Source organism: Salvelinus alpinus, chromosome 3 (assembly GCF_045679555.1).
Source record: "Salvelinus alpinus chromosome 3, SLU_Salpinus.1, whole genome shotgun sequence".
Taxonomy (NCBI): domain Eukaryota; kingdom Metazoa; phylum Chordata; class Actinopteri; order Salmoniformes; family Salmonidae; genus Salvelinus; species Salvelinus alpinus.
The window spans coordinates 54,869,552-54,883,079 of NC_092088.1; the positions used below are offsets into that span (position 1 = coordinate 54,869,552).

Below are 13,528 nucleotides of genomic sequence, written 5' to 3' on the forward strand. Positions count from 1 at the left end.
CTGACCTCAGTCCTATAGAAAATTTGTGGGCAGAACTGAAAAAGTGTGTTTGAGCAAAGACACCTACAAACCTGACTCAGTTACACCAGCTCTGTCAGGAGGAATGGGCCAAAATTCACCCACTTATTGTGGGAAACTTGTGGAAAGCTACCCAAAACGTTTGACCCAAGTTAAACAATTTAAAGGCAATGCTACCAAATACTAATTGAGTGTATGTAAACTTCTGACCCACTGGGAATGTGATGAAAGAAATAAAAGCTGAAAGAAATCATTCTCTCTACTATTATTCTGACATTTCACATTCTTAAAATAAAGTGGTGATCCTAACTGACCTAAGACGGAATTTTTACTAGGATTAAATGTCAGGAATTGTGAAAAACTGAGTTTAAATGTATTTGGTTAAGGTGTATGTAAACTTCCCTGGAAACATAGCCCACTGTAAATATAAAATATGGAGTAGGAAAAAAAGCTGACGAGACCCTCATACAGCTCAAGAGGAGTCTACTAAGTGTCTTCCAGGGAAAGTGGCCCTGGACTCTTACGGGCTGTAAGAGTCTGAATTGTACATGAGGGCCAATAAAGAGGTCAGTGTGAAAAATAGCTGATCCAAACACAGACCAAACAGTAATGGTTTATTTCCACTTGTTGCTGTCTGTACCTCAACACGAAAAGCACATAGCTCAAAAGAGGAGTGAATGGCATGGTTTGGCTCCTTAAAAGGCAGTGTGTGAGGTTTGATAGATGAGGAGCTCACATAGTTTCAGTCAAGGGGCAAAATTTATCCCAAAAAGGATGAATGTTGGAATTTCCATTGCTGCATTTGTCAATAGGATACAACATATGTCACAAGGGATGCAGTCTGACTGACAACATTTGGTTCAACATTTGGTACCATAGAATATCAACAGGAAAATGTAACTTTTGTTAGGAAATTTAGCAGTTTCTGTTTCAACAGGCTATCCACTCACCCAAGCTCTCTGTCATGATGGAGAGGTAGCACACTCTCTGAGTAAACAAACTCAACAACACTATCTCTCTCTAGCAAGCGGTGTCCAGCAGGACTCCGTCAAACAGTGAATTGACCTGCCAGTAGGGTTGCAAAGGGTCGTAAACTTTCCGGTAAATTTCCAGAATTTCCCCTGAAGTGTTCCATGGGAAGTTAAGCCCGGGAATTTTGCTTACATTCATCAAAAAAGTTAGCTTATAATATTGAACCTTTTTTTGTGGGATACACATCAGGCAATTCTAGGTCTTGTGGCATATTTTGGTTAAACTATCCCCAATTCAAAGGAATTACAACGCTCTGCATGCACAGTGCAGTCTTCCATCACGTGCAGTGCACTTTTCCATCACATGTACAGCTGATTCTCAAGATCTTGCACACTAATGAGATACTATTGAGACCACACTACTACACTGTTTGAGCCAAGGACTACATGCTTTCTGTTAAGTTTTGATTACAATACTGGGTGGGGTGAATATATTTTATATGACATACATGCATGATTTTATGTTAACTAGTAAATAGTAGCCTACAGCAAAGTGTTTTTAAATCAAATCTAATTTGTTAATAATTTCTTCTAGTTTGTTTTTGCTTGACCCTGCTAACTGCGGAGTGTTACTTTACCTGTTTCCATACATGTTTCATTTTAAAACATTTATCTTACAAAGGAGTTGTTTAATCTAACTGCTTAACTATTTATCTGTACATACAGTAGAATTGTATTCAGTTTTTGTTTTACTCATTTTTTTCAAATCTTTACCGGAAAATGCCACGGGCACTATCTGATGTGTGGAGACATGTCACTGCAGCTAATGTAGAAGGAAAAGCGTTGTACATTTGCAAATACTGTGCCAAATCATATGTGAAGAATGCAACAAAGATGCAGACTCATCTGGCCAAGTGCATAAAGTTCCCTCAGCGCTCACAACAAGCAACCTCTGACAAAAGTCCCTCTACTTCTATTCGAGGTGAAAATGATGAATCAGACACCTTATCGATAGCAACAGCTCATGGTCCTCCTGGAATCAGAAGGTTTTTTTGAGTCAATGGAGGAACGTAGTCAGAGAAATGGTGATGAATGTCTTGCCCGAGCTGTGTATGCAACTGGTTCACCTCTGATGCTCACAGGCAATGTGTATTGGAAGGGATTTCTGAATGTTCTTCGCCCAGCATACACCCCTCCAACCAGACATGCTTTATCTACTCATTTGCTTGATGCAGAGTTCAACAGAGTTCAAGTGAAGGTCAAGCAAATCATAGAGAAAGCAGACTGTATTGCCATCATCTCTGATGGGAGGTCGAATGTTTGTGGGCAAGGAATAATTCTACACCCCTCATCTCCACCCCTCAACCAGTATTCTACAAGAGCACAGACACAAGGGACAACAGACACATCGGTCTCTACATTGCAGATGAGCTGAAGGCAGTCATCAATGACCTTGGACCCCAGAAGATATTTGCACTGGTGACAGGCATTGCTGCAAACATGAAGGCTGCTTGGTCTAAAGTGGAGGAGTCCTACTCTCACATCACACCCATTAGCTGTACTGCTCATACATTGAATCTGCTCCTCAAGGACATCATGGCACTGAAAACAATGGATACACTCTACAAGAGAGCCAAGGAAATGGTTAGGTATGTGAAGGGTCATCAAGTTATAGCAGCAATCTACCTCACCAAGCAAAGTGAGAAGAATAAGAGCACCACATTGAAGCTGCCCAGCAACACCTGTTGGGGTGGTGTTGTCATCATGTTTGAAGGAGTCTCTCCAAGAAATGGCCATATCACAGTCTTCCAATATGGACAACCCCATCAAGAGGATCCTCCTGGATGATGTATTTTGGGAGAGAGTGGTAAGCAGCCTGAAAATACTGAAACCTATAGCAGTAGCCATTGCACGGATTGAGGGAGACAATGACATCTTGTCTGATGTTCAGACTCTGCTTGCAGCTGTAAGAGAATAAATCCGTACTGCCCTGCCCACTTCACTGTTGCTCCAAGCAGAGGAAACTGCAGTTCTGAAATACATCAAAAAGTGTGAAGACTTCTACCTGAAGCCCATACATGCCGCAGTGTACATGTTGGACCCCAAGTATGCTGGCAAGAGCATCCTGTCTGGTGTAGAGATCAACAAGGCCTACGGTGTCATCACTATTGTGTCTCGCCACCTTGGCCTGGATGAAGGCAAGGTTCTTGGCAGTCTGGTGAAGTACACTTCCAAGCAAGGGCTTTGGGATGGAGATGCAATATGGCAGTCGTGCCAACATATCTCATCAGCCACCTGGTGGAAGGGACTTTGTCCATCTGAGGCTCTTTCCCGTTGCCTCCATCATCCTCCAAATCCCACCAACATCATCTGCCTCAGAGCGCAACTGGTCCTTGTTTGGGAACACACACCAAAGCACGCAACAGGCTGACCAATACAAGGGTTGAAAAATTGGTGGCCATCCGGGCAAATTTGAGTCTTTTTAAGACTGACAACAAGCCATCCTCAACAAGGTTGGAAAATGAAGATGAGGCCTCAGAGTCTGATGTTCAAGAGGTGGACATTGAGGAGGTCCAGGGAGAAGACATGGAAGCCTGAGAGGAAGACGACTGAAGCTTTAGTTTATAGACTATCATTTTACAGATGTATGTTGAAAACGTTTTTGGGAGATGCGATAGATCATTGGGGATATCACGATTCAAGGTAAGACCCAGATGTAGACTGTGTCAAAGTAACAATTTTATTACAACAACAAGGTAGAGGACGGCAGGCAGGCTCAGGGTCCGGTCAGGCAGAGGTCGGTAATCCAGAGTAGTGGGGCAAAGGTACAGGACGGCAGGCAGGCTCAGGTTCAGGTCAGGCAGAGGGGTCAAAGCCGGGAAAAACTAGAAAACAGGAACTAAGACAAGATAGGAGCAAGGGGGAAACTGCTGGTAGGTTCTACGAACAAAACGAACTGGAAACAGACAAACAGAGAATACAGGGGATAACAGGGAAGATGGGCGATACCTGGAGAGGGGTGGAGACAAGCACAAAGACAGGTGAAACAGATCAGGGCGTGACAAGGGAGCATTCAATATTCCCTTTATTTAGTTATTTAGTGAAATCATCCAATGTGAAGAGTCAACTCATTTAATTAAAGTTCAATTCGTAACTAAATGTTTTTTTAACATTTCTATAGGAAGGATTTAATAATTTGCAATTGTGTCTACTTATGATAAGGTTAAAGGTTTATGTTTCTGTCTCCGTATGATATGGTAAATATATTTTAAAAAACTACATTTAAATGGTATTAATATTAATTTGCATATATTTCCATTAATTCCCAAATATTCCCGTTAATTCCCATATATTCCCGTTAATTCTCACCGAAAGTTTCCACCTTTGAATATTCCCTAAAATGTGCAACCCTACTTGTCACTCCCTGACCTTAGAGATCCTTTTTATGTCTCTATTTTGGTTTGGTCAGGGCGTGAGTTGGGGTGGGCATTCTATGTTTTGTGTTCTATGTTTTTTATTTCTGTGTGTTTAGCCGGGTGTGGTTCTCAATCAGAGGCAGCTGTCTATCGTTGTCTCTGATTGAGAACCATACTTAGGTAGCCTTTTCCCACCTGTGTTTTGTGGGTAGTTGTTTTCTGTCTTTGTGTCTGTACCAGACAGGACTGTTTCGTTTCATTCTCTTTGTTATTTTGTTTAGTGTTCTGATTTTAATAAATGAACACTTATCACGCTGCGCTTTGATCCGATGATTCCTCATCTTCAGACGACGAACATTACATCAGGAGGATAAAAATAACACATGAAGGTCTAGTAAAGAGTTTTGGGTTGTTCTTTTTAATAGGACAACTAGGGCAGTAGCGTTGTAATAATTCTAGCTTTGGACATGTCGTGAGGTGGGTTAAACCCTCCCTCTCCCATTACAATAGCTAGGCCTACAAAACTGATAGACTGTTAGGCTAATATAAATGTATGTTATATTACAAAATGTAATAAAAGGTGTGGGAACAAATGACATGCTATATTTTTTATTTTATAGGACATTCATATCTGATGTCTTCAGCTATGGTTAAGTGATTGCCAATACAATATGATACATGTCAGACATGTAACAAAACTAAGCTGATAAAACAATGGGAGCACCTTGCGTTGGAAAGCTGTACTGAAGAAACCAGTGTTGAATAAGGGAAATATCATTGAAAGTGATAAATATGAGAATAGGACATATCCCCACTGAAACATGACATGTTCAAACCTATATAAATTGATAGACATAAAGCATATTACACAAAGCAACAAGCAGATATTTAGAAGTAATTGATCACTACCCTGCTAATGGTGCTGACTGCTTTTCCATTTTGTTGTTCTACTTTGAAACCCACTGGAGCAATGAGCATATGGATGAGTACATTATGTAAAAACTATGAACATCAGCTTCCCAGTATCTTCATGTTCGAATGTGAACTTTCCTCACCATGCACCCAGCCAGCAGATTAATCGCCATGATTAATATGGCTATGTGGAGTGTTTTAATCATTAGCTAATGTTTTTTCCTTGAGCATTTTGCATAATGGATTACTAGAAAGCACTTCACTATGCATAATTAATGCAACCTCAAAAGCAGCAATAATGTATGCTCTATTGAACTCCTTTATTCATCTTCCTTAGTAATTAACTCTAAGCCGTTTTCCTAAATTCTCTAATGCATAGCATAATTTATTTGCAGATCGGGTGTTATTGCCATGTAATCGTTCACATTTTTGTGTAGTTAAGAAAACAAATAATTATTCATAAGGCCGACCTGGGCAACAAAAAAAGCTAGTTTAGCTTTGAAAAACATATTGTATCACAGCACCTCTCATCTTTCTAAAGATCTAATTTAAATGTACTGTCTTCACTGACATTTTCAACCTCTACCTGTCCGAGTCTGTAATACCAACATGTTTTAACTAAATAAATAAATAACAAACATGGATTATATTCAATGTCATCAGTTCACTGGAGAACAGAATATAATTTGAAGTAAAACACAAATTGTGCTTTATTGATCTGATATTGCTGTTTACAGTTCGGAAATTAGTTTAGTGATGGTTGGTGTCTTTTGAATTCGAGTTCATTGGACTGGTTGATCCTCTTGTGTTCCTCTGTTTTGCCATTTGGAGGAGACTCCTATGTTTAACTAGCGTGGTGGTCTGTGCTGGTGGTGTTAGGGCAGTGCCACACACATCCATGGTGTTTGGGGAGAGACTTAAACCTTGACTCAGTTCTGCTCAGTCTCAGAGCCATAGAGCAAAAGCCACATTCACATACACCTTTATACACACGACACATGTGAGTGTAGTTGCTTGTGTACAGAGATGGGACCAAGTCACAATTTTTCAAGTCTCAACCTTCGAGTCTTCAATCAAGTCCCAAGAAATAACAGGCAAGTCTCAAGTAAAGTCCACAGCTCAGGTCGAGTCAAGTCACAAGTCCCTAATTTGGGGTTTTGTGTCCTCAAGTCAATGGTTACATGTTTTATGTCAATTTCGATGCACTTTTTTATTTCCTGTTTTTCTTATACTACTAGTACACTACATAATAAACTTGAGTCAAAGATCATGTTAGAATTTCTTTTTTTCTTTTTTATTCCTATTACTGACAGAAAGGCCATACAAATGGTTCCAATGACAAGACTTTTAGGCTCTTAGGTTTTCAACACAGCTTACACCTACTGTAGACACAAAATGTAAACCAGGAAAATCCCAAAAGTTGTTTTATTTTTTCATAACTATACAAGAAAAAACAAGTGCAAACTTCAGAGCAGCAATTGTACGTTCTCAAGACTTCACTGCTCCATTATCATCATTTATTTCCTCTCTCTCTTACAATGCATTGCATTAGCAAAAGATCAAATTAAGCACGGTTCTATCACTCATTTGGGTGCTATGGGACCGCAGTATGATTCTCCCTTGGCTGAACACACGATCCACAGGAGCACTTAATGCAGACACTGCCAAGAACCTCATTGCCTCTCAGAACAGTGAAGGAATAGTGTTTCTATTCATAGCCCAGAACAACTTCGCAAATGTTAAGTTCGTGGCTGAACTGAGATGCTGGAGTGCCACACACTTCTCTCTTTTGTCTTTTGCGATATGCTACAAACCAGTGGCGGTCAATGCCGTTTATGATGAGGGAGGACATTTTTTTTCTTCTCGTGAACATGGCCTTATTTCTATTACGGCATGTTGGATGACTGTCATTCATATTCCATTCACCCAGTTCAATGTAACATCAATCGGTTTAGGCTACTACATGATACCATGACGTTGCTACAACTTAGCCTATGAATGAATGTTTACAACGTAGGTACACACAGGTCGAGGGGAAATTTTGAGATGACAGTCAGTGACACATGGACAGACAGTGACACATGCAATACTGCCTTGGACACTCTTGCCTGCATCTAGCTTATCTAGGGTGTAATTATTAGTCCAACAATTGCAAACAAGAGTTTCTTTTGGACAAATTCTGGTATTTTGTATCCCCATTTCATTTGCTTCAGTTTAAACAGACCACCATAGTGCCTGTGCCCAATAACACTAAGGTAACCTAAATGACTACCGACCCGTAGCACTCACGTCTGTAGCCATGAAGTGCTTTGAAAGGCTGGTCATGGCTCACATCAACACCATTATCCCAGAAACCCTAGACCCACTCCAATTTGCATACCGCCCCCAACAGATCCGCAGATGATGCAATCTCAATCGCACTCCACACTGCCCTTTCTCATCCAGGACCTATATAATAGGCGATGTCAGAGGAATGCCCATAAAATTGTCAGAGACTCCAGTCACCCAAGTTATAGACTGTTTTCTCTGCTACTGCACGGAAAGTGGTACCGGAGCGCCAAGTCTAGGACCAAAAGACTCCTCAACAGCTTCTACCCCCAAGCCATTAGACTGCTGAGAAATTCATAAAAATCGCCACCGGTCAAGGTTCCTGCCATCCAGGACCTATATAATAGGCGGTGTCAGAGGAATGCCCATAAAATTGTCAGAGACTACAGTCACCCAAGTTATAGACTGTTTTCTCTGCTACTGCACGGAAAGTGGTACCGGAGCGCCAAGTCTAGGACCAAAAGACTCCTCAACAGCTTCTACCCCCAAGCCATTAGACTGCTGAGAAATTCATAAAAATCGCCACCGAACAATTCACCCCCCCCCTTGTTTTTGTACACTGCTGCTACTCGCCGTTTGCTTGTTACCTATGCATAGCCACTACATGTACAGATTACGTCAACTAGCCTGTACCCCCGCACACTGACTCGGTACCGGTGCCCCTGTATATAGCCTAGTTATTGTTGTTCTTATTGTGTTACTTTTTATTATTACTTTTTATTTTTGCCTACTTGGTAAATATTTTCTTCTTCTTGAACTGCACTGTTGGTTAAGGGCTTGTAAGTAAGCATTTCACGGTAAAGTCTACACTACAATTCAGTGCATGTGGCAAATAAAGTTTGATTTGATTGAACAACAGGCACACCGGTTCTTGCTATATGCAATCCTTGGGACGTCCCAACTCTGACGTTTTCAAGGGGCCAGGGGGTTATTGTTAAAGTAAAGGTAGGCATTAATAGGGTAGGGACGCCCCAATGATACCATATAGCAATAACCCAGGCACAACTCCAATATAACGTTTTTTTTCTCAAAGTTGCCGCGATGTCAGTAAAATCGTAACAATTTAACCATTATGGAACTTATATTCGATCAAATAAGACTCACGTAGCACATAAGACATTGCATTTTTGTTGACCAAATTCGACCTTCTAATTGACCATACAAAACCTCCGCTTAGTGGAAAAAAAAAGCCAACTTGCTGGAGGAGACATATTTAAGTTTCCATCTCGCTTCGCCCCTTCCTCTCTGTTTAAACTTTAAAACCATCATATCCTGCTTCGAATTGTCCTCCTCCGGATTGGCTCTTTTGAAAGACATCCAGCGACGTGATTGCTTGGTTTTGAAAGCTAGCAGTCCCGCGGCCAATTCGAAAAGAGTGCACCCAGCAGTAGTACTCTAGCTAGCTGACTGTAATAGAGCCACACTCATTTTCCATTCAACAGTCGCGTTACACAACGACATGGCACGACCGGTATAAAAGTTTTACATTTTTAGCAACATGTATTCTTTGTTTGTTTGATCGATTGTATTGTAGCAGTTGTCATGAAATTGAAAATGTAACTAGCTAGCATTGAGGGAAACATTCGCTAGCTAGCTATCACATGCACAGTTTTTGAAAACGAGGATATTGGAAATTATTACTAACAAGGCGTCACATTAAATGTCACAAAGTAATGTTATACTTGTTTTGTTATCGAGTAATGATACTAATATAATGTTCAGTGTTGGCTGGCTACCTAAGTTAGGTAGGTAACGTTAGGCAAGTATTTAGATAACGTTAGTTGACTATCTATTTTCTTAACGCAGACGTCATGCTTTTTTCCCTAACACTTGTTAGATTACGCGAGGTTTCTTAACTAAATCTAGCTACTGTAGTTAACTCCAACAAACACAAACTAAGTTGGCTATTTTGACCTATCGTTCATTTTAAATTGCATAAATGACTTTCGTAACCTATTTTGACCTATCGTTCATTTTAAATTGCATAAATGGCTTTCGTAACCTAGACTGTTTTTTTTTTCAGGGAACAATGGAGGATTACGTGAAAATAGAGAAAATCGGAGAGGGTATGTTATTTCCTCAACTTTGATTTGTTCCCCCCCCAAACTTGCTATCTATCTAGACTAATATGTATATAATTTTGAACCTGCTATATCTAGCTTGCTAGACTTGTGTGCATGTCATTAGATTTTCTTCTTTGTATTTTCTTCCAACCTGTTAATCAAATCTAATTTAACTTGTCACATACTTCGTCAACTAACAGTGAAATGCTTATTTATTGGCCTCTCCCAACAATGCAGAGATAAAAAATAATAGAACGATAATAATGGGTAACGATAACTTGGCTATATACACGGGGTACCAGTACCAAGTAGATGTGCAGGGATACAAGGTAATTGAGGTAGATATGTACACATAGGTAGGGGTAAGTGATTAGGCAACAGGATAGCTAACAGCAGCATATGTGATGAGTCAAGAGTCAGTCTGTGTAGATATTTCTGTTCACTATTTACCAGTCTTATTTCTTGGGAGTAGACACTTGTGGTGCAGCGGTCTAAGACACTGCATCTTAGTGCAAGAGGTTTCACTACACTCCCTGGTTTGAATCCAGGCTGTATCACATCCGGCCGTGATTGGGAGTCTCATAGGGCGGCGCACAATTGGCCCAGCATCGTCCGGGGTAGGCTGTCATTGTGAATAAGAATTCGTTCTTAACTGACTTGCCTAGTTAAATAAAGGTAAAAAATTAAAAAAACTTCAGGATCCTGTTGGTTCCAGACTCGGTGCAGCGGTACCACTTGCCGCTCTACATTATTCATCAAGTTAGCTACACAACATAGTAAAGCATGATTGTTCTTGTGATTTCCAGGTACCTATGGGGTTGTGTACAAAGGCAGACACAAGTCGACAGGCCAGATAGTGGCCATGAAGAAGATCCGACTGGAGAGTGAGGAGGAGGGAGTGCCAAGCACAGCTGTTAGAGAGATCTCTCTGCTCAAAGAGCTAGCGCACCCTAATGTTGTACGGTATGTAGTGTGTTTGTGTCTGTGGGGTTCCTAAAGAGTTTACAGTAGCCAGGTAACAAGAAAGTAGATGTGATGTCTTATCAGTTCAAAGCTCAGACACACCATCATTCCAAATAGGCTCTGAGCAGGTTTTGCTATCGCCATATCATATTAGCTGTCTAGTGTCTACATAAACAAATAACATGTATTTTGTCTCCAAACAGCCTTCTAGATGTGCTGATGCAGGAGTCCAGACTGTACCTCATCTTTGAGTTCCTTTCCATGGACCTGAAGAAATACCTAGACTCTATCCCCTCGGGCCAGTACATGGACCCCATGCTTGTGAAGGTATTGACCCCACTCAGGGCGAGGCAGTCATGATGCACATAACTTTGTTTGTATTTATTTTTTTCACTTTCTGCTCTTAGTATACCAACTTAGTGTTTTTAGTCCAAGTTGTATTGGATGTAAACAGTGTTTCTTGCCAGTAGGTGAATTTTAACCCTCTGCTACTATCTCCCCCATCCAGAGCTATCTATACCAGATCTTGGAGGGCATCCTGTTCTGCCACTGTAGAAGGGTCCTCCACAGAGACCTGAAGCCCCAGAACCTGCTGATTGACAACAAGGGAGTGATCAAGCTGGCAGACTTTGGGTTGGCCAGGGCCTTCGGGGTGCCAGTCCGGGTATATACCCACGAGGTAAGCCAGAACACCACATAGTTCATTTCCAAAGAGCATTAGCAGATACACATGTAAAGTAAGGCTATCATAAGGTGTGTGTGTGTGTGTGCGTACATTTTAATGGCATCATTAACTGTGTCTTTGTGTCCAGGTTGTGACACTGTGGTACAGGGCTCCTGAGGTTCTGCTGGGTGCCGCACGGTACTCCACCCCTGTGGATGTCTGGAGTATCGGGACCATCTTTGCGGAGTTGGCCACAAAGAAACCACTTTTCCATGGAGACTCAGAGATTGACCAGCTCTTCAGGATCTTCAGGTATACACTGAGTGTACAAAACATTTGGAACACCTTTCTAATGTTGAGTTACACCAGGTGACATCAATAAGGGATCATAGCTTTCACCTGGATTCACCTGGTCAGTCTGTCATGTAAAGAGCAGGTGTTACTAATGTTTTGTACACTCAGCATATTTGCATGTGAATATACACATCTGTAATATAACAAATCCTACTGCTACCAACATCTAGGTTGGTTAATCAATAAATGTGAATGTTAGTTTTGTTGTTGTAGACAATGTAGCTATTTGATGCTAGATTCGGACATTTGATTGCGCTGTGGTGGGCAATGGGCCATCCAGAATTGATAAGTTGAGTGGTTAACAGTCAACACTGAGATAATTGCTCCATGATGGGCATACTGTATGATATTTTATGATCTCCTTGAATTAAGTATTTATCAACCATGGTTTCTTTCTTTTCCAGGGCCCTTGGTACTCCCAACAATGACATCTGGCCAGAGGTAGAATCTCTGCCTGACTACAAGAACACGTTCCCCAAGTGGAAGTCAGGGAATCTGTCCTCCATGGTGAAAAACCTAGATAAGAATGGCATTGATCTGCTCGCTGTAAGACAGTTTCCCTCTTCTCCTCATATTTATTCAGATTGATTATGAAACATTGTTACTGTAGAAGCGCGGTGCATCTGTCTTTTTCAAGGGGCTGGTTGTGTTTTGGATAGTATTAGTGATATTGAAGTGACCTATTGTTCTGTCAGCACAGCAGTAGTCTTTAGGATACAAATGAAAGTGACCATGTCCCACCTTCTGTAGAATGTGTCGCTTCATAACTTCCTATCGTCCTCATTTGTAGAAAACGCTGATCTATGACCCACCCAAGAGGATCTCTGCTAGACAGGCTATGAGCCATCCATACTTTGACGACCTGGACAAAACCACTCTACCTGCCAGCACGGTCACGATGTAAATGTCACATGGCTCTACTCAAAGGACCTGAAAAAGAGTACAATTATGGATGTGTATTGAATTTGTTCGTTTGATTTATTTTTTGTATCTTTGTCCTTTCTTTGTTTGTCCTTTTTCTATCTAATATGAATAACTATTCTGTAAATAACTTTTATGTAAAAAAACAAAAAGTTTGGATCTAAAGTGACAGTATATTTTCAATAAAGTGCACTTTTGCAGAACTGATAATTCTAAATTGTGTTTTTTATTTTTATCAGGCAATAATAACTGTTAATCTGTCACTTTTTTTCTGCATTCCTGCCTTCAGTTTGATGCTTACAAGTGTATATTTCTGTTTTTAGCAAGTCATACCTTATCAGGGTTTAACACAGGGATCATCAACTATATTCAGCTGCGGGCCAGTTTTTTTCTGATGGCGGGGAGCCGGAACATAATTACAATTAATTGGTAGACTGCCAGGCTGATTTCAGTGACAATTTTGCTGTTTAAACAAGTTTTGTTTAGCTAATAAAATTTAAACATTACTTCAAACTACTTTTGGGTACCTTGTTAACATTACAACATGAAATCCATGTCTTAAACGTTGCTACATCTCAGAAATGGCAAAGAGAACTTGTAATCTGCTTGACACATTAATGTTACTTACCTTACAGATCAAAGTCAGCTATTTTCCACTCCATTCCTTGGCAAATCTGTTTGATTCATACACTGGCTTGTCTGCCTGTCATGTTTTTATTTGAACCTTTTCTACACTGAAATATCATTTTAGTAGTCTATGATTTTTTTTCTCATATAGCTCATTGTGGTTGAATATATGTATCATAGGTTCTAGGATACAATGAATAATGTGGAACAAATAAATACCATCAAAGGATAACTTACAATAATGAACACCTTGTGAAACGTGAAAACCAAACAGGCAATAATTAAGATTTT

General features: G+C 40.5%; 1 protein-coding gene across 1 annotated transcript; it reads left to right on the forward strand.

The window, feature by feature from the left end:
- Positions 1 to 8,888: 8,888 nt before the first annotated feature.
- Positions 8,889 to 12,820, forward strand: LOC139570939 (cyclin-dependent kinase 1-like). The gene is made up of 8 exons (XM_071393290.1): positions 8,889 to 9,116; positions 9,669 to 9,711; positions 10,515 to 10,671; positions 10,875 to 10,998; positions 11,180 to 11,350; positions 11,484 to 11,647; positions 12,094 to 12,235; positions 12,480 to 12,820. The coding sequence occupies exons 1-8, from the start codon at positions 9,105 to 9,107 to the stop codon at positions 12,591 to 12,593; spliced, it is 927 nt and encodes a 308-aa protein (XP_071249391.1). The 5' UTR covers positions 8,889 to 9,104; the 3' UTR covers positions 12,594 to 12,820.
- The last annotated feature ends 708 nt before the right edge of the window (positions 12,821 to 13,528 follow it).

What these genes read in the sequence shown, in the direction of transcription:
- LOC139570939 (XM_071393290.1), top strand. An exon ending in AATAGAGAAAATCGGAGAGG is followed by an intron (nt 9,712 to 10,514) that starts GTATGTTATTTC and finishes TGTGATTTCCAG; the next exon opens with GTACCTATGGGGTTGTGTAC. An exon ending in CAGCTCTTCAGGATCTTCAG is followed by an intron (nt 11,648 to 12,093) that starts GTATACACTGAG and finishes TTTCTTTTCCAG; the next exon opens with GGCCCTTGGTACTCCCAACA.